Source organism: Bufo bufo, chromosome 3, assembly GCF_905171765.1.
Source record: "Bufo bufo chromosome 3, aBufBuf1.1, whole genome shotgun sequence".
In the NCBI taxonomy this organism is placed as follows: domain Eukaryota; kingdom Metazoa; phylum Chordata; class Amphibia; order Anura; family Bufonidae; genus Bufo; species Bufo bufo.
The window spans coordinates 184,032,109-184,054,582 of record NC_053391.1 but is presented as its reverse complement, the minus strand read 5'-3'; the positions used below and the strand labels follow the sequence as shown (position 1 = coordinate 184,054,582).

At 42.3% G+C, this 22,474-nt stretch overlaps 1 protein-coding gene across 1 annotated transcript in view; it reads left to right on the top strand.

Moving 5' to 3' along the window:
- Window positions 1-22,474, top strand: part of LOC120993689 (amine oxidase [flavin-containing]-like) — a 64,097-nt gene that overhangs the window by 15,563 nt on the left and 26,060 nt on the right. The window contains exons 3-4 of the mRNA XM_040422166.1: window positions 9,853-9,990; window positions 22,306-22,410. Coding sequence (XP_040278100.1) covers window positions 9,853-9,990; window positions 22,306-22,410 — 243 coding nt within the window. The remainder of the gene's footprint in view (window positions 1-9,852; window positions 9,991-22,305; window positions 22,411-22,474) is intronic.

The following is a 22,474-nucleotide window of genomic DNA, read 5'->3' as shown; positions in this document are numbered from 1 at the left end:
CAAGCTGACATTGCAGCCAGGGAGACCGGGCAGGGGCGGGTGACGTCACTGAAGCGCCGGAAGAGGAGTGCGTTCCAGGCTGGAACGCACGCCTATGTGCACCGGCTTCCATGCCGCATCCGAGGTGCAGCCTCACCCAGGAACCCAAAAACCCCCCCCCCCCCCCGATGATCTGGAAGCTGTCCGGCCGGCGTCGTTTCATCCCTGCTGCCAGCCGGAAGCAAGCGGAGCGGGCGGGGGATCGGAACCAGGAAGTGCGTGCGTTCCACCCTGGAACGCACGCCTTCTTGCGCCGTGCCGGGAACGAGTTAGCCGGCCAGACCAGGGAAAACCTCCCCCCCCTTTTTCCGGCATGATGAGCCGGCCGGCTGCCGGGTGCGCTGCCTGACGCCATAACCGCCAGGAAACACAGGGAGACGAGCGGAGGAAGAGGGGACCTGGAAGCCGTGCGCTCCAACGCTGGAACGCACCGGCAGCATGAGGTGGAGGGAGGGTGCCAGAACCGTCGCAGTCCTTGCCCTGCGAAAGAGCCCCCCCCCCCCTACTTACCACCAGGAGACACGAACTCTGCAAGAGGCGACCGTAGGTACCAGGAACACACGAACACTAGCCAGTGAAAGACCAAGAACCGGAACGCCCACTGTGATGAGGTAAGTGGGGGTTTAAATAGGCTCAGCCCCTCCCACAAATGCAGGCTGAACCTCAGCCTTACCAACATATATATATATCTTGAAATATTCCACTTTGCCCAGGCACAACAGGCAGACACTTCCTGTTTTCTGCAACACACTTGTCAGCTTTGTTGACAGGGTCAGCAGAGGGTAAGGGATTTAATGACAGCTCTTTTGCAATGCTAGATGCCTAGAAAAGGCAGATATAGCTTGGTACACATATTTATCTCCCCTGAAGGTCTCTATGGGAAAAGCCAATACTTCATTACTTTCTGCTATTTATATTTTTGTATAGTAATTTTTTTTTAATACATATAAAAGTCTAATGCCCTGTTTTCTGTTCAGTAAATCCCTTTCTTTGTACAGTAGAATGGTGTAGCTCAAGGATTAGTCTTGTGCAATGTATCCATGGCCAATCTGAATTGGACTAAACATAGTGTCAGTCATGTTACCATCTCCCAAACATGTGACCCCTAGCATTCAATTATGAACAAAGTAATATCACATAGTAAGCATGTCGGGCTAATACAGGACACATCAATGGTGATCTGAATAAGAATAATGTTGAAATAATGCTTTTAATTATAGTGCACAAGGATCACCCAATGCTTTCATGTGATTGGAGTGTCCTGACCCTCCATCAAGGGGCGTCGTTAGGTCAAAACATCTGGGGCCCAAGCGCCAGATGTTTTGTCCCAGGCCCCTAACGTTATGGCGTCAGACTATACCGCCATCCTCTATGGCTACACCATTAAATTACTGTGGCAGGACACAGGAGCCAATGACTCCCTACCCTGACACTCGCTCTAAAAGGTCACAGCCCACTAGGCTTGGGGCATATGAGGGATTATAATGGCACAGGTGGTCACCAAGCACCCTCCTGCACCGAGTCTCAGGCAGAATGATGACATTGTTGTGCTTGTCTATAACAAGCTGCAGGCAGCACGTGGACTTCAATGAGACCATCTGAGCCCAGAAGGCAGAGACTCAGACCTCAGGCCAGAAGAAGCCTGTGACCTGCATTACAGATGTCAGTGTGGAGTCGGCTGAGTATTTCTTCTTTCAAACTAGCATTGGTAGAAGCTGGTACTGGGGGCACTATGTAGGAAAGGTGCATTTTGAGTACAAGGGGACTGTATAAGTACTAGGGACACTACAGGGGGTACTATAAGTGCTGGGTACACTAAGGGAGCATCATACTTACTATTACACTACGTGGGATGGGGCATTATAGCTATAAGGAGGGCACTATAAGTACTGGGTGCACTATAATACTTGGGGCACCATGGAGTGTACTATAATACTGGGGGCACTACAGAGATGCCCTATAGCACTACAGTGGACACTACAGTGGACATTATATCTACTGGGGGTCCTAAGAGGGGCATTATACCTATTGGTACTAAAGTGATCATTATACATACTGATGTTGCTACAGGAGGCATTATAACTACAGAGGGCATTGTACCTACTGGGTTAATACAGGGGGCATTATAACTACTAGGTGCATTACAGTGGACATTATAACTATTGGGGCACTATAAGGGGTCATTATAATTAAAGTGGGTACTATAGGTTCATTAAATCTACCGGGGGTACTAGAGGAGACATTATTATAATTAATGAGGGTTCTAGAGGGCGCATTATTACAATTGGGGCACTTCAGGGGGCATTTTAATTATTAGTGCTGTTTAGGGAACATAATATCTACTGAGGGTACTAGGGGGGCATTATAAGGACTAGAGGCACTATAGGAGGCATTATAACTTTTTATTTTTTTTATTTTCAATTTTCTTTTTATTGATTTTATAGTAACTTCCATAGCAAGTACGGATATAAAGAAAACAAATGAACAATTGTGTTACAAGATACAATGTAAAAAAAAAGACCATGATGTTACAGCAACTGAGTATAAGATGGACAGACTCAGTGTACATAGAAATACATATTGCTCAGACAACGCAAAGTTTCGACATTTGAGTATAAGTTGGAACAAGCTCAAGGAACGTATAGATGTATCTCACTCAAACACTGTGATGTTTCAAAAACAAAGTGCAAGCTGGAATAGCACGGTGAGCAAACAGGTGCTCGTTACTCTAGCACTATGGTGTTTCAACATCTGAGTTTAAGTTGGATAGTCGTGTTGTACAGATAGATGCGCATCGATCTAATACATAGGTATCCTGCACGTAACAATAAATGAAGAGTATATTACCATAATGGTAGTGTTATGAAAATTGTATATGGGGGGGTGGGGTGGGAGGGGGGATAGATAGAAAAAAAAAGGGGGGGAGAGGGGAGTAGGGATAAGGAGTGGGGGGGGGGGGCGGGGTTCGGATTCAGTATTTTAGAATCAGTCCGAAGTGCTTTGTGACAATGAAGTAAGCTGTTGTAGTACTTGAGAGGTTGACCGAAACTCAATCCAGTCCTGCCAGATCTTTTGAAATTTAGAGTGAGAACGTAATTCCCACGCTGGAATCAGGAAGATGAAGTTAACTTTTTGCAGCCATTGAGCTATGTTAGGGGCTTTCGGTTGGTTCCACTGTTGTGGGATTAGGGATTTAGCAGCTGCCATGAGGTGTTGGAAAAGGATCCTTTTCTCTGGGGCGGGGGGGGGGGATTACCTTCCTGTCTAATGTTGAGGAGGATGGAGACTAAGGTGGGATCTGAGGTCAGAGAGCAAATTTGTTTGGACAGGTTCAGTACCTCAGACCAGAAGGGGATTAATACAGGACATGACCACCACATATGTAAGTATGTGCCTTGTGCCGAGTTGCACTTCCAACATGTGTCTAAATCAAGGCATCCCATTTGTTTAAGCCTGACTGGGGTACGGTACCATCTAGAGACAAGCTTAAAAGAGTTTTCTTGCAGTCGGGTACAACGTGAGATGCTGTGAGATTTCATGTAAATCTGTTTGATTTCCTGAGGGGTCCATGTGGTTGCCAGATCCTTACCCCAGTCTGAGATATAGTTTCTATCTGAAGTGGATCTTATAGTTTGCAGTATGGTATAAACTTTTGAGAGGAGGTGTGGCGGTGTTTTTTTAAGGGAGATCAATTCTTCAAAGGGGGTGAGAGCTCTTGGGATACCAGCGTGACGTAGGTAAGGAGCTATAAGTTTAGTTATGTGCATTCTTTGTAGGTATTAAATGGGAAGTGTTTTCTAATGGGTCTTCCGCAGGGTCGATATTGAGAAAGTTAATAAGGCATATTTTTTGTAATTCTTGAAGGTTGAGTTTTATTCCCTTGAATTTTGGAAGATGTAGTTCTAGAGTGTCAGCTATTGACATCAGAGGAGAGAGAATGGGGCTGATATTTTTTTTATATTTGTTCCAAATCTTTAAGGTGGTTTGGGTGATGGCGTTTGAGGAGAGTTGGCTAGGAGGTTTGTATGTTTCGTTTTCATTTTGCCATAGAAGGGATCTTAGCGGGAATTTGGCTAGGTATGTCTCCAATGTGAAACCAAGTTTTTTGTCTCCTTCACGTAGCCACTGTACTAATCTGGATAGATGTACAGAGTCATAATAATGTCTCCAGTCGGGTAGAGACATTCCCCCTCTCAATTTGTGTTGAACTAACAGGTTGTGGCTCAATCTGGGTCTATTGCCTCGCCAAAGATAGTTGCTAATCAGTCTCCTGACGTTTGTGAAAAATTGCATGGGTAGTGAAATGGGGAGGGTTTGGAAAAGATATAGTAGTTTAGAGAGGAGAATGGATTTTATAAGATTCTTGCGCCCCATCCATGATAAAAATGGCAGGGCCCATGAGTCTAAGGTTAATTAAAATGTTGATAAAATGGGGGCGTAATTTAGTGTATACAGGTCTTTCCATGTGGAGCTGATCTTCAGTCCGAGGTATGTGATGGGATTTTTGGCCCAGTGGTATGGATAAAGGGTTTGAAGTAGTTTGGTCTCCCTGCTATGCAGGTTAAAACCTAAGGCCTCTGATTTGGTGGTGTTTATTTTAAAATTAGAGATTCGTCCGTATTCCTGAAATAACGCTTTAAGGGTGGGGAAAGCGGAGGATGGGTTGGTCAAAATTAGTAATATATCATCAGCGTATGCCGCCGTGTTGTGTGTCCGGGTGCCATCATCGAATCCCTTTATGTCTGGGTGTGCTCTAATGGCTGTCAGGAGAGGTTCTAATGATAAAATGAACAGGATTGGTGAAAGTGGGCAGCCTTGACGGTTTACATTCTTTATATGGAAAGGGGCTGAAAGAGATTGGTTAATGCGCAGTTTGGCCGTGGGTCTAGAGTACATGACAAAGATCGCATCAATAAAGGCCTCTGGGAATCCAAAGTGTAGCAGTACTTGTTTCATGTATAACCAGTCCACCCTATCGAAAGCCTTCTCTGCATCAGTCCCAAGTAGGACCAGTGGTTGCTTACTATGGGACACTATTTGGATTAGTGAAAGGATCCTCATAGTATTGTCCTTCCCCTCTCTTCCGGACATGAATCCGACCTGTTCAGGAGAGATCAAGTCAGGTAAAATAGGTTTGAGTCTGTTTGCTAATAGGTTGGCGTATAATTTTAGGTCGGTGTTTAGAAGTGAGATGGGTCTGTAACTACCACAATTGGCAGGATCTTTGCCCTCTTTGTGAATGAGAGTGATGTATGCCTCTAAAGCTTGTTGAGGTATATCAGATCCTGAGAGGTAGGAATTTTGCGTGTCCGTCAGTTGAGGGAGGAGAACTGAGGAGAGAGAGTCATGATAGGAACAAGGTAGGCCATCAGGGCCCGGGGCCTTATTCTTAGGACATCTCTTAAGTGCGGAGCGGACCTCGTCCATCGAGAAAGGCTTGAGTAGGGATGCGTGGAACTTGGGATTTAGTTTGGGGAGGTCTAACAGTGAAAGGAATTCCAAAATGGACGAATGATGCGAACTCTGACCATGCACTCCAACCACTGAGGGAAGTTGGTATAAGGAAGAGTAGAATCGTATGAATTCGGCCTCTATATCTGATGGGGCTGATGTGGTATTTCCTGAGTCCTGTCTGATCTTAGTGATGTTGGTATGAGGTTTTTTCCGTTTGATGAGGGACATCATTAGTTTTAATGTTTTGTCTCCATGTGCGTAAAATGCGTGCTTAGTTGACATATATATTTTTGCAGAAGACTTATTCAATGCATCCTTGAGTTGAAGACGGGCTTCAGTAAGTTTTTGTATATGGGGAATTAATAGGGATTGTTTGTGGATACTTTCCAATTTAAGTATTTCGGTGTATAATGACAGTATTTTATGGTCTCTTTGCTTTTTGTGGAACGTGCCTGCTGATATAAATTCTCCTCGAACGGTGGCCTTGTGTGCTTCCCAGACAAAGGGAAATAAAGTGCCTTTGTCTCAGTTTTGCTGAAAATATAATTCTAGACGTGCTTTAATCTTATGTATCGAGGGGATGGATAATAGTATTTCATTAAGCCTCCATGGAGGTTTAGCCTGAGTTACATTTTTAATAAGCAGAGACATTTCTAGAGGGGAATGATCAGAATGAACACTGGGGCCAATGGATATAGAGCGGAGTTTGGGAAGTGAGGATTGTTGTAGAAAAAAGTAGTCTATTCTGTGATAGGAGTTATGTGGAGTTGAATATAGGGTGTAATCGCGATCGGTGGGGTGATCGAAACGGCATACATCTCTTAGGGAGAGGAGCTGGAGGGAATGTTTGATATGATTAATTACCCTGTAAGACAGAGCAGACTTGCCTGTGGACGTGTTCAGCATGGGGTCTAGTGCTAGGTTGAAGTCACCTCCAACTAATAACAACCCCTGTGATATTCCGTTTATCAGTGTGAGGACATCACGTAACCAAGGAGCTTGTTTTATGTTTGGGGTGTAGAGATTAGCTAACGTGACTAGTATACCATCTAGTTTCCCAACTAGTATAAAAAATCTACCATCCTTATCTTTTTGTTGGAAGACTAAGTCAAAAGATACACGCTTCGAAAATGTGATGGCTACACCTTTCGAGTTCTTAGTAGGGGTGTGAGAATGGTACCATTTATCAAAGAAGTGTCCTCGCAAAGCCGGGGTCTTTTCTTCACGGAAGTGAGTTTCCTGAAGGAAAATAACATCTGTATGGGCTTTTTTCAAAGCGTGCAGGATGTGACTGCGCTTGACTACCGTGTTAAAACCTCTGACATTGTAAGAGGTAAATTTTATGTTGGCCATATGAGAGAGAAAATAATCAGTACCTTTGAAGAAGGTGTGGACTGAAGTGTGTTGTGCTGATTATGCCCAGCGCCCTTAGGGGTTAAGGAGGTGGGGGTGGGGAAGGAAGGGAGTGGGTGGGGGGGAGGATGGTAAAGAACCATGAATAGAACGTTAAGATAAACATTGCAAATTAGAGAAATCAGTACTAATAAGAACATAGAACAGTATCAAAAGCCACATAAACTGGCAGCCAAGAGGGTCATGGCTGAAATAAAGGACTAATGTGTGAGTGATGAACAATATTAAACAACATACAAGGAGGCATTATAACTATTGAGAGTTCTACAGGGGGCTTATGGAAAGGCTTTATTACAACTGGGAGGGGCTTTAAGGGGCATTATTATTGGGGGTTCTGTGGGGCATTATGTACAATATGGAGGGTACTGCTACGAACCGATGCTCTGTAGGGGAACTATTACTAAAGATGGAACTCTGGGAGAGAATTATTACTTTTGGTGGGACTTTTGGGAGCACTTTGGGGACTCTGTATGGCACTGCTATTTCTGCAGTATCGTATTTGGAGGTACTGGGGAGTGCAACAGGCACAGTATTGGGGATAGCAGGATTACATTGTTCATGCACCAGGAGAAAAAAAGATTGAAAAGTGAGGAATCTAAGTCTGTGTGCCAAACTTTGCAGAGACGAGATATGGCTGAAACCAAATTGAGAAAATGAGGAAATAGAACATCTACATCAAAGGAGACCTCACTGGATGTAAGACGTATGTGATACTGTATTCTCCTGTCCAAATATGCCTTTAGCATTGGAGCTGGGGAATTGGGGCTTGGATCTTGAATCTTTTAAGACACTAGCAATGCCCCTGTCATATTGGGAAAAGAAGAATTGAGCATGTTGGCAGAAGCTTATTCCCCTTTTCTCACTGACAACAAATAGACGCATGGCTGGGACATGCATGCATAGTAATGATAAAAGTATGATATATTAGCTGATGGCTGAATAAGCTTTCAGCTAACATCTGTTGAAAGTGAATGGGCACTTTTAGCCCATGGATGCATTGCAAAGTACTCATTCATAGAATGTGCCATTCTACTGTACAGGGACAGAGGTTCTGTAAATTAATAGAAAAAATTAAATACCAACAACTGAGGTATGCCGCACAGATTGAGAAGCACTGGGGTCACTTTTTTGGAGTTTCTACTCTAGGGGTGCATCAGGGGGGCTTCAAATGGGACATGGTGTCAAAAAACCAGTCCAGCAAAATCTGCCTTCCAAAAACCGTATGGCATTCCTTTCCTTCTGCGCCTTGCAGTGTGCCCGTACAGCAGTTTACGATCACATATGGGGTGTTTATGTAAACTACAGAATCAGGGCCATAAATATTGAGTTTTGTTGACCTTTGCTTTGTAACTGGGAAAAAATTGATTCAACTCGAAAATCTGCCCAAAAAGTGAAATTTTAAAATGTTATCTCTATTTTCCATTAATTCTTGTGGAACACCCAAAGGGTTAACAAAGTTTGACTTCAGACCTGAACTGGTCCTTAAAAAGTGGGTTTTAGAAATTTTCGTAAAAATTTCAAGATTTTCTTCTAAACTTCTAAGCCTTCTAACGTCAGCAAAAAAAAAAATGGCATTCACAAAATGATCCAAACATGAAGTAGACATATGGGGAATGTAAAGTAATAACTATTTTTGGAGGTATTACTATCTATTATAAAAGTAGAGAAATTGAAATTTGCTAATTTTTCCAAATATTTGGTAAATTTAGAATTTTTTTATAAATAAAAATTACTTTTTTTGACTCAATTTTACCACTGTCATGAAGTACAATTCATGACGAGAAAACAATCTCAGAATGGCCTGGATAAGTAAAAGCGTTTTAAAGTTATCACCACATAAAGTGACATTGGTCAGATTTGCAAAAACTGGCCTGGTCCTTAAGGTGAAAAATGGCAGGGTCCTGAAGGGATTAAAGTTGTTAGGCAAAACAAGGGGACTCTCTTCTTCCCCCAATGGCCCCCTTCCCCTCCCCAGTAATGCAGGCGTGAAGGTCCTAGGTGGGAAGTTTGGCAGTAAGATGACAATACAATGCAATATACAGCAGTAATATTGCAGTATACTGTACAAGCAATCAAACAATTGCAGGTTTGAGGCCCCTATGTACTAAAAAAGTATAAAAATATTAATAGAGTTATTAATAGAATATAAAAAAAACACGTATTAAAAATGTAAAAAATACAATTTATTATTTTAAAAAATAAACAAAAATAAACATAATTGGTGTCATCACATCCTAAAATGTCATGTTATTTATCATGCATGGTGAACGATGTAAAGAAAAAAAAATCCCAAAGCCAGAATTGCAGTATTTTTTGTCATTTCAGCTACCAAAAAAATGAATAAAAATTATGAAAAAGTCAGATGTACCCAAAAGTACTACCAATACAGCTCACCTCTTTAAAAAAGCAACTTTGACACGTATCTGTCAAAATCTGGTGAAACAAAACAATTTTTTAGTTAATTTTTTTTTAACGTGGTAAAACATAACAAAAACTATAAAAAAAATTGTTGCTGTAATTGTACTGACACACAGAATGTTATGTCATTTTCTCTGCATACTGAAGGCAATAAGAACAAAACTCAAAAAACATTGGTGGAATTGTGTTTTGTTTTTCATTCCGTATGACAAATATTTTTTTGCAGTTTTGCTATACATTATATGTAACAGTAAAAAATGCAACTCATGATAAACAGGTCCTCATGCAGTTATGCACACTGAAAAATAATGTAAAAAATGATTCCTCTGGTAAGGAGGGGAGGGAAAAACAAAAATGTTGCCTCTAAAATTGGCATGGCCTTTTTCATTCATTACTACTTGATAATGTGATAGAATACTAGGTACTTGAAGATACACTAATTCTAGGTCCTTTTACCTTTGTATCAGACAAGTTTTTTTTAAATTGTCCCATTTTGAATTCTAATAATTTTACTGGTTTTCATATCAGAACAGCAAAGCAAAATATGTAGATCTTGGTGGTGCTTATGTTGGACCGACTCAAAACAGAATTATAAGAGTCGCCAAAGAACTTGGAGTGGAAACATATAAAGTAAATGAAGAACAACGTCTCATTCATTATGTTAAGGTAAGATAAATATTTACATTGTGAATTTATTTGACTGTAAAAGTAAATTAACCCCATTATGACCAAGCAATGTACATGTATGTCATTTAGTGCTAGGCTTTAATCGCTGTAGCTGGATTAAAGCGCCTGCAATCTAGCAGGAGATGAGAAGATAGAAGTGGTTTATTACTATGTCAGTCTTCTCTTTTACTTGGTGCAAGGTCTTTTAACCCCTTCACAACCAGCAGCGTACAAGTACGGTCACAAACTTTAACCCTTCAGATGCCATGATCAAACCTGACCTTGACATCTGAGGGAGCAAAAACCTGGACACGCACACTTCTGGATGTGCTCCGGCTCTGGCCGGAAAGTATAGGGGAGCTAGATGCAGTGTGCGGTAGCTTCTGTCCTCCTGAGTGTCCATCGGAACATTTCCAAACAGAGATATACCACTTTTTGGCGTATATCTGTCGCAGATTGCGGCGCTAAGGTTATTTGTACCGTAATCTGCTACTTTTTCCCCTTTTCCGACACTCACGGAAGGTCTGAAAAAGGGGGCGTGATGCGGGCGGAGAAAAAGGGTGGGCCGGCAGGCCCGTCTAATTTATCATTTTCTATGCCTGTTTTAATAGATTAAAAAAATGGTCTAAATATACGCCAGCAAAACATAAATAATGTTTTAAGACTTGTATTAGTGATCAATTTACTGTATATGGCAGATTATGTTGAGTTGAAACATTTAAAAACTAAGATTATCAAACTATTTTTGTGGACTTTTGAAAGCATACCATATCTACTTTTAATTTTTGTAGATAGTAAGGGAGATTTATCAAACTGGTGTAAAGTAGAACTGGCTTAGTTGCCCATAGCAACCAATCAGATTTCACCCTTCATTTTTCATAGCTCCTTTGGAAAACGAAAGGTGGACTCTGGTTGCTATGGGAAACTAAGCCAGTTCTAATTTACGCCAGTTTTATAAATCCCTCCCTATGTACCATATATTATGTAGTTTAACTGGAATGAATGGCACTATGCCTGTTCCTGTATCATCAGTGTTCACTACACTGCAAAAAAGGCCTTAGAAAATAATATGGGTAAATATGACAAAGAGGCAAATCGAAATAAGGAAAAGTGTAGGGAGAAGATCAAAGGCATAAAAAACAAGACAAATACTGAAGAGAGAAAGAGTACATAAAATATAAACATGTGGGCCTTGTTGCCTGATAGGAATATATTGCAATTATATGCAAGCACTCAGAGCCCCATCTAGTGGCAAAGACACATTTTATAACATAGTTATTTGATTCACCACCTATAGGTATTATCGATAAATTGCTATTTATATCAGTAATGTAATTAATATTATTAATAGTTTTTCTATTGGCATCAACATTTTTTTAATAGGATTTCCACTGATAACTTACAAATTAACATATGTTAGAAGTTAAAGCAATAAGATTTGGTCATTTTATTTCCTGGAATATTGACATCAGGAGGTGCATATACCGTACATATTAGATGACACTTTTGAATGATCTTATTAGAAACTACCATTATGTCGGCATGTTCTGTCAATAATTTAACAAAGTTGACAGCATCATTTTCTGAGAATAAAGTCTATTTTAAAGGCAACAACCAATATGGCTGCATTTCTTGTTTTCACTCGTACAATATTATTGGTAATTTTGAGATGTGAGTGACAAGGAATTGACAACTCTGTAAACAACACCTGACTACTAAAGGTAAGGAGTGACATAACATCTTGTTTTATTTCTTATGTTGTTGTTTTTTGGAATCCTATTTGGCACACCCATAATGTTAAAGGGGTTCTCCGGGAATTAAGAAAATGAAAATACTTAAATATTACCTCATTATAAATATATTACTAAATACCTTTCATTAGTTATAATGGCTCGTTTAGTCCGGGGAGCAATCATTAGGAAAAATAAAATGGCCGCCATCCTACTAGTCCAGACTCCACACAAAACCTGTCCTAATTGCACAGGAGGACAAGTTAAAGAGCTGCACCATCTTCCTCTCTTACTTGTCAAGGATTATGATCCTGGATACAGTTTAACCACTTTCAGACTGGGTCACTTAATATGATCTTCAGATGAATCTCTGTAGAAATAGAGTTCATGAGGAGACATAAAGTACAGAAAGGAGGTGGGAGTGTGCCTGATGGGCTGCAGCACTTGTATGCAGTCTCCATTACCACATTACCTCAGTCTGTCCTCTCTGTACTTCATGTCTCCTCATGAATTACATTTCCACAGTGATTCAGCTGAAGATCATATTAAACTGTAGTCAGGATCATGATCCCTGACTAGCAGAGCAGAGAGGAGGATAAGTCAGCTCTTTACCTCTGTGTTGTAAAGTAAGTTGTCCTCCTGTGTGATTAGGATAGGTTTTGTGTGTACTAATAGGACGGTGGCCATTTTATTTCTCCTAATGATTGCTCCCTAGACAGAATGAACCATTATAGCTAATGAAATGTATTTGGGAATATATTTATATTAAAGTTATATTTAAGTATTTTCATTTACTTAGTTCCCAGAAAACCCCTTTAAGGAGGCAGTGTACAGTCGTTGCCAAAAGTTTTGAGAATGACACAAATATTCGTTTTCACAAAGTTTGCTGCTAAACTGCTTTTAGATCTTTGTTTCAGTTGTTTCTGTGATGTAGATAAATATAATTACACGCACTTCATACGTTTCAAAGGCTTTTATCAACATTTATGCAAAGAGTCAGTATTTGCAGTGTTGGCCCTTCTTTTTCAGGACCTCTGCAATTCGACTTGGCATGCTCTCAATCAACTTCTGGGCCAATTCCTGACTGATAGCAACCCATTCTTTCATAATCACTTCTTGGAGTTTGTCAGAATAAGTGGGTTTTTGTTTGTCCACCCGCCTCTTGAGGATTGACCACAAGTTCTCAATGGAATTAAGATCTGGGGAGTTTCCAGGCCATGGACCCAAAATGTCAACGTTTTGGTCCCCGAGTCACTTAGTTATCACTTTTGCCTTATGGCACGGTGCTCCATCGTGCTGGAAAATGCATTGTTCTTCACCAAACTGTTGTTGGATTGTTGGAAGAAGTTGCTGTTGGAGGGTGTTTTGGTACCATTCTTTATTCACGGCTGTGTTTTTGGGCAAAATTGTGAGTGAGCCCACTCCCTTGGATGAGAAGCAACCCCACACATGAATGGTCTCAGGATGCTTTACTGTTGGCATGACACAGGACTGATGGTAGTGCTCACCTTTTCTTCTCCGGACAAGCCTTTTTCCAGATGCCCCAAACAATCGGAAAGAGGCTTCATCGGAGAATATGACTTTGCCCCAGTCCTCAGCAGTCCATTCACCATACTTTCTGCAGAAGATCAATCTGTCCCTGGTGTTTTTTTTTTTGGAGAGAAGTGGCTTCTTTGCTGGCCTTCTTGACACCAGGCCATCTTCCAAAAGTCTTCGCCTCACTGTGCGTGCAGATGCGCTCACACCTGCCTTCTGCCATTCCTGAGCAAGCTCTGCACTGGTGGCACTCCGATCCTGCAGCGGAATCCTCTTTAGGAGACGATCCTGGCGCTTGCTGGACTTTCTTGGACGCCCTGAAGCCTTCTTAACAAGAATTGAACCTCTTTCCTTGAAGTTCTTGATGATCCTATAAATTGTTGATTGAGGTGCAATCTTAGTAGCCACAACATCCTTGCCTGTGAAGCCATTTTTATGCAACGTAATGATGGCTGCACGCGTTTCTTTGCAGGTCACCATGGTTAACAATGGAAGAACAATGATTTCAAGCATCACCCTCCTTTTAACATGTCAAGTCTGCCATTTTAACCCAATCAGCCTGACATAATGATCTCCAGCCTTGTGCTCGTCAACATTCTCACCTGAGTTAACAAGACGATTACTGAAATGATCTCAGCAGGTCCTTTAATGACAGCAATGAAATGCAGTGGAAAGTTTTTTTTGGGGATTAAGTTAATTTTCATGGCAAAGAAGGACTATGCAATTCATCTGATCACTCTTCATAACATTCTGGAGTATATGCAAATTGCTATTATAAAAACTTAAGCAGCAACTTTTCCAATTTCCAATATTTATGTAATTCTCAAAACTTTTGGCCACGACTCTACAGCGAAGGGGGTCAGGAGATAACTTAGACAGGGTAGGGGCGACAAGGAAAATTAAAATTAACTATACTTATCCTTTTTTATAATCTGTTTTTATTTTCTGATTGCAGATTATTATTTTTTATTCTAATTCCTGAACATGATTATGGGGGCTTCCATCTTACCTGAGCTGTTCTTAACAGCATTTAGAGATATGCCATCATAGGAGAGAGGTCAGGAGGAAGTCGATAAGCAGTGACATCACTTATTATGAATGGTGAAGCCTATCTATCTATCTATCTATCTATCTAATCCTATATGTAATGATAAGCAGATAACTGCAGTAAAGTATCATGTACAGACCAAGAAGTGGCACCTATTATTAGGGTTAGTGGCCTTTGCAAAAACAGCAGGACTTTGTTGTTGTTTTTTAATATAGATATTTACATGGAAAAATTTTTAAAAAAACATCACCCAGTTAAAAAAAAATGTTTAACATAAAAACTATAGGTCTTTTTCTGATAACACATTTGCTTTAAAGCCATGGATAAAGGTATGTAGATTTAAAGGGACTTTGTCTCTACATAGTAATCCAAGTCAATGGGTTAGATGTGCTTTGATCTCCGGATTCCAAAGCTATTTCCCTCATCTCAATCATTCTAGGACATTTATAATATTTTAAATAAACTTGTCTAAAAGGTTAGTTACTAGTGTTCGGCGAGCATGCTTTGCCGAACACTAATTTTACTCGAGCATCGCGATGCTCAGCACATCACGGTGTTCGGCCGAATACTGCGTGTGCTCGAGCGTGATGCTCGAGTCTCCTCCACGCACGTTTACTGGCTGCTACGCAGCCAATAAATGTGCAGGTGAGTACTGCCATTCACTGTAATGCCGTAGCCATGTTGGCGACTGGCATTACAGTGATTAGCTGGCCGGAACGAGTCATCGGGTGTATTATAGCACATGATGACACGTGTTCGGCTCAGTTCAAGTCAGGGAGAGCTGGAGAGCAGAAGGTAGAGATAGTGTAGGGAGTGAAATAGGAATATTTTAGCTTTTACACTTGTTATAGACCCAAAAGTCCTTCTAAGGACTATAGTTGTATCTGGCAGCAATATATATTTTTAGCGCAACCGGCGCTAAATAGCTTGCAATTATCTGCTGCAGACAGCGACATTATCTGCGCTACATCTCCTGTATAACGTTTGAGTATCCAAAATATCTGTGACATTCAGTCAAATTTTTTTGCTGCTGGTGGCAGCGGCATTACCTGCGCTACATCTCCTGTAAAATGTTTGCCCATCCTAAATATCAGTGACATTAATTCAGTGTAATTTTTTATTAGCCGCTGGTAACAGCGACATTACTTGCGCTATACCGCCTGTATAACGTTTGTGCATCCTAAATATCAGTGACATTCATTCAGTGTCATTTTTTATTAGGCGGTGGTGACAGCGACATTACTTGCGCTATACCTCCTGTATAACGTTTGCGCATCCTAAAATTATCTGTGACATTCAGTGTACTTTTTTCATAGACGCTGCGGACAGCGACATTATCTGTGCTACATCTGTTTAACGTCGGCGCATCCTAAACATATCTGTGACATTCTGTGTACTTTATTTGCGCATACACTTACAAAACCTGCACTACTGTACATGTGACATACTTGCAAGCATATATACCATTTAATATACGCAAGGCAAGCAATAATGGACGGGAAACCATGGCCGTGCTGCTGATGGTGCACGCAGAGGCCATGGCCCTGGGCGCAGTGAAACTGTGCCTGCTGCCAGAGCGCTAGAAACACACTCATCCACGATACCTAGCTTCATGTCCCAGTTTGCAGGGAGGTGCAGGACACCACTCTCGAAGTCAGACCAGTGCGACCAGGTGGTCGGCTGGATTGCAGCAGATAATGCTTCCAGTCTGTTAGACACCACCCTGTCTTCCACAAAGTCCAGTCTCAGTAGCCAAGAGTCTGGTCAACAGAATTCTCACCCTGATACTCCTTCCACCCACCATGGAGTGTCTTGGCAAACAAGAGATCCCACACTCGGGTATTCCGAGGAGCTCTTTTCAGCACTATTCCTTAATTTGGGCCTTTCGCCAAGCGCGCTTGAAGAGGGACATGAGGAAATCTTGTGCCCTGATTCCCAAACTCTGGAGCATCCACAGTCAGAAGAAGATGACGGTGGGGAACGGAAATTAGTGTTTCACGAGGTGGATGATGAGACACAGTGTCCAATAAGTCAATCGCAATTAGTGTCTCAAGAGATTCATGATGAGGATGAGACACAGTTGTCATTAACTGATGTTGTTGTTCGGTCAACAAGTCAGGAGGATGACCAGAGTGAGGAAGTGGAAGAGGAGGTGGTGGACGATTAAATCACTGACCCAACCTGGGAAGGTGGCAAGCTGAGCAAGGACAGCAGTACAGAGGGGGAGGGATCTGCAGCACCTCAACAGGCTGGAAGAGGCAGTGGTGTGGCAAAAGGGAGAAGGTGGGCCACACCAAACAGGCCTGCAACTGTTCCCCAGAGCAACCCCTAGCAGCAATCTTCCTTTCCAAGGGGTAGGTGTTCCACAGTCTGGCGCTTTTTTGAGGAAAGTGCGGACGATAAAAGAATTGTCATTTGCAACCTGTGCCGTACCAAAATGAGCAGGGACGTGAACACTAGCAACCTTACCACCACCAGCATGATCCGCCACATGGCATCAAAGCAACCTAATAGGTGGTCCACAATCAGTGTCTGGCGGGTCACACCACTGCCTCCTCTTCCCCTGTGTTACATGCTGGCTAATCACCTGTCCAAGACACAGGCCCGGATGCCTCCAGCCCTGCACCTGGACCTTCACAAGCACCATCAGCTAGCACATCCACTTCTGTGTCCCAGCACAGTGTACAGATGTCTATACCCCAGGCCTTTGAACGAAAGCGCAAATACCCAGCCACCCAACCACAGACCATAACACTAAATGCCTACCTTTCCAAATTGCTGGCCCTGGAAATGTTTCCATTTTGGCTTGTGGATGCTATGGCTGTCCCGCGGTACTCTGTCCTCAGGCGCCAATATTTTTCACGGTGTGCAGACCCAGCCTTACACCAGCATCCTGTAACATTACCTTGCCATGAACAACGCAGTTATTGGGAAGGTCCACTTAACGACTGACACATGGACAAGTGCTTTTGGCCATGTATGCTACATTTCCATGATGGCACACTGAGTGAACGTTGTGGAGTGCGGGAGCGAGTCGTACCCTGGGATGGCACAGGTGCTACCGACGCCAAGGATTGCTGGCCCTACTTCCATCAGGGTTTCCGCCACCACCTACATTGGTGGCTGCAACCCCCCCTTCTCCTCCTCCGCCTCCTCCTCCACTTCAACCTCTGAATTATCATCTTGCAGCACCAGTCAGCCATCAGTCAGTAGCTGGAAGCAGTGTAGCACTGCAGTGGGGAAGCGGCAACAGGCCATGCTTAAACTGATCTGCTTAGGTGACGAACAGCACACCGCCACAGAACTGTGGCAGGGGATAAGGGACCAGACTGAGCTGTGGCTCTCACCACTCAACCTATAACCAGGCATGATTGTGTCTGATAATGGCTGTAACTTGGTTGCAGCTTTGGTGCTTGGCAAGCTCACACAAATACCATGCCTAGCCCATGTGTTCAACCTAGTGGTTCAGCGGATTCTCAAAACCTACCAAATTCGCCTGAGCTACTGGTGAAGGTGCGCCACGTGTGTGCCCATTTCTGCAAGTCATCGACAGCTATTCAACTAGATCAATATAGCAAGTGCGTACACAGGTGTACTTCCTGTATATATTACTCAACTCAACAAAAATGAAGTACCAAAATACCAGTACATATGTCAAAATTTATTGTCTTATCATTAAAAACATAATAATTAAATTATTAGGCAAATGAGTATTTTGACCACATCATCCTCTTTATGCATGTTGTCTTACTCCAAGCTGTATAGGCTCGAAAGCCTACTACCAATTAAGCATATTAGGTGATGTGCATCTCTGTAATGAGAAGGAGTGTGGTCTAATGACATCAACACCCTATATTAGGTGTGCATAATTATTAGGCAACTTCCTTTCCTTTGGCAAAATGGGTCAAAAGAAGGACTTGACAGGCTCAGACAAGTCAAAAATAGTGAGATATCTTGCAGAGGGATGCAGCACTCTTAAAATTGCAAAGCTTCTGAAGCGTGATCATCGAACAATCAAGCGTTTCATTCAAAATAGTCAACAGGGTCGCAAGAAGCGTGTGGAAAAACCAAGGCGCAAAATAACTGCCCATGAACTGAGAAAAGTCAAGCGTGCAGCTGCCAAGATGCCACTTGCCACCAGTTTGGCCATATTTCAGAGCTGCAACATCACTGGAGTGCCCAAAGCACAAGGTGTGCAATACTCAGAGACATGGCCAAGGTAAGAAAGGCTGAAAGACGACCACCACTGAACAAGACACACAAGCTGAAACGTCAAGACTGGGCCAAGAAATATCTCAAGACTGATTTTTCTAAGGTTTTATGGACTGATGAAATGAGAGTGAGTCTTGATGGGCCAGATGGATGGGCCCGTGGCTGGATTGGTAAAGGGCAGAGAGCTCCAGTCCGACTCAGACGCCAGCAAGGTGGAGGTGGAGGTGGAGTACTGGTTTGGGCTGGTATCATCAAAGATGAGCTTGTGGGGCCTTTTCGGGTTGAGGATGGAGTCAAGCTCAACTCCCAGTCCTACTGCCAGTTTCTGGAAGACACCTTCTTCAAGCAGTGGTACAGGAAGAAGTCTGCATCCTTCAAGAAAAACATGATTTTTATGCAGGACAATGCTCCATCACACGCGTCCAAGTACTCCAAAGCGTGGCTGGCAAGAAAGGGTATAAAAGAAGAAAATCTAATGACATGGCCTTCTTGTTCACCTGATCTGAACCCCATTGAGAACCTGTGGTCCATCATCAAATGTGAGATTTACAAGGAGGGAAAACAGTACACCTCTCTGAACAGTGTCTGGGAGGCTGTGGTTGCTGCTGCACGCAATGTTGATGGTGAACAGATCAAAACACTGACAGAATCCATGGATGGCAGGCTTTTGAGTGTCCTTGCAAAGAAAGGTGGCTATATTGGTCACTGATTTGTTTTTGTTTTGTTTTTGAATGTCAGAAATGTATATTTGTGAATGTTGAGATGTTATATTGGTTTCACTGGTAAAAATAAATAATTGAAATGGGTATATATTTGTTTTTTGTTAAGTTGCCTAATAATTATGCACAGTAATAGTCACCTGCACACACAGATATCCCCCTAAAATAGCTAAAACTAAAAACAAACTAAAATCTACTTCCAAAAATATTCAGCTTTGATATTAATGAGTTTTTTGGGTTCATTGAGAACATAGTTGTTGTTCAATAATAAAATTAATCCTCAAAAATACAACTTGCCTAATAATTCTGCACTCCCTGTACATACACAAAATGTGGAAACAGGATAGAGTGTTAGCTAGCATCCCTTTAATGACCCCACTATATAGAATCTCGCATGGATAGCAGTCTACAATACAGCCTGGAACAAACATGTGTGAATGTCCTCTAGGGCTAACCATGCCGCTATATGTGATGCATAGTATATGGTCACACACAATCATCAAGGGTATAGGATCAGATTAATACCATGCCTCATACCCCATATCTATCTACAAACAGACCAGTATCATATTCGTCTAGGAAAGATACTTAGAGACACATGTCAAGGGAATGTGAAAGCATGGTCATATATTCTCTTACCTAAAACCCTTTGTAGTGTGTGGGATTCACGATCGCTAGTTGGAATGCCCCTCAACGGCGTTTCGCATTCGCTTCTTCAGGAGGTCTGGCAACGCTGCAGCAGCACAAGCAATTGCCAGCTCACCGACTGTTGTGCGACGTGAGCACGCGCTGGAACTCCACGTACCACATGTTGGCCAGGCTTTGTGAGCAGCAGAGGGCAGTAGTGAAATATCAGCTACAACATGGTCATCGCCTTTCCAGTCAGCTTCCGCTCTTCACAAGCGTCGACTGGGCATGAATGTCTGACCTCTTTGAGGTGTTATGCAACTTTGAGGAATCAACACAGATGGTGAGCGGCAATAAAGCTATTATCAGCGTAACCATCCCACTTCTGTGTCTACTCAAACGCTCACTGTTCACAATTAAGGCGGACACTTTGCATGTGGAAGAGGTGGAAATGGGGAAGAAAGTACACAGGGTGATAGCCAGACCACCCTCAGTTCGTCTTCTCAGCGCAAATTGGATGAGGAGGAGGAGCAGGAGACGGTTGCCTCTACTACAGAGGGTAATACCCATGGAAGTTTTATTCCATCTGTTTAGCGTGCATGGGTAGAAGAGGAGGAAGAGGATGAGGAGATTAAGAGTCATCCTCCTGATAAGGACAGTGAAGTCTTGTCTGTTGGGACTCTGGCACACATGTCTGACTTTGTTAGGCTGCCTTTCCCATGACCCTCGCGTTCTACGTATTTTGGCCAACACCGATTACTGGTTGTTCACCCTTCTCGACCCCCGCTACAAAGAGAACTTCTCATCTCTTATTCCTGTGGTGGAGAGGACGAGCAAAATGGTGCAATACCAGAAGGTCCTTGTGGAAAAATTGTTCCAAAAATTTCCAGCTGACAACGCTGGCGGCAGGATACGCAGTTCCTTGGGCAACCGAGGAGGGGAGAAGAGGGAAACACACAGCAGTTCCTACAGAGGCAGGGCAACACTCTCCAAGGCCTGGGACAGTTTCATGACACCCTTTATGTGTAATAAAGGGTGTATTGTAGTGCTGGTACCTTGTAATTTCTGGCAGCCCTTTCACTTGATGCATAGGCTTTGAGTGTAGGAGTCCCACTACCTGAACATCAATGTGAATGAGGCATTGTGGACTTGTTCTCATCAAGTCCACAATGTCATCTGCTTCCTCAGCTGTGGCCTTCTACTACTGTAGGGCTGGTGCCAACAGCTGCTGCTACTTGCGCTACGGCCACCCACATTCTCACTGGTGGATGATGTGGCATTAATGTTTCATTTTACGTTATTGTATATTTAAGGCTACTTTCACACTAGCGTTCGGGGCTCCGCTTGTGAGCTCCGTTTGAAGGGACTCAAAAGCGGCCCCGAACGCATCCGTACTGCCCTAATGCATTCTGAGTGGACGCGGATCCGCTCAGAATGCATCAGTCTGGCAGGGTTCAGCCTCCGCTCCGCTCAGCAAGCGGACACCTGAACGCTGCTTGCAGCGTTCGGGTGTCCGCCTGGCCGTGCGGAGGCAAGTGGATCCGTCCTGACTTACAATGTAAGTCAATGGGGACGGATCCGTTTGAAGATGACACAATATGGCTCAATCTTCAAACGGATCCGTCCCCCATTGACTTTCAATGTAAAGTCTGGACGGATCCGTCTGAACTACTTTCACACTTAGAATTTTTTCTAAGTTATAATGCAGACGGATCCGTTCTGAACGGATACAAACGTCTGCATTATAGGAGCGGATCCGTCTGAGCAGACATCCGACGGACCCGCTCTGAACGGTAGTGTGAAAGTAGCCTAACATGATACTTATCAAGAAAAACAATCAGAAGTCACAAAGTCTATCCACTAAAAGTACACTATAGAGTCCAGAACAATATGACTGTAACAATAAATGGAAATAGACTCAACACAAATATCTCTTGCTGTGAAGCTTAAAACTATATATAAAAAAAAAAATTATTTAATAACATATTTCCGAATTTCAACCTCCTGTTTGTGGCCAAGAGAGAAAGCACCAATAGTGAAACACCGCTAATAAAGTGACAAGTGATAGTATTTATTATACTCACAAAAGTCAAAACATCAACAGCACATCAAAGTATCCCTCGTGTCTGCCCATGTCTTTTCTATAAAGACTTCATATTTTTTTTCTCAACCTTTCTTTTAAAAGTGGAAATCTTTGGGTGAAGCGTAAAACTATAAAAATAATTTTTTTATTAAATAACATATTTCCTTTATAGTTACTAAAGACTATATACACTTTTTCATAATTTTTTTTTATTGTTTCAATGCATCTAAAATGACAACTCAAGCAACTTTGGAATTATTGCAATTCATCTATCTTCAACTTCTTTCTAACAAACCAATGTATGCACCAAATAGGTTTGCACATGAGCTGATAACTTATTTCTTACTTCACTGTTTTTAGGGTAAGTCATATGCCTTTAAAGGTTCCTTTCCTCCAATGTGGAACCCAATTGTCTACCTGGATTATAATAATCTGTGGAGAACCATGGATGAAATGGGGAAGGAGGTAAATATGAATTTATTATACAGTATAATCATTACAAAAAACAAACAGAATTATTTACATAAGG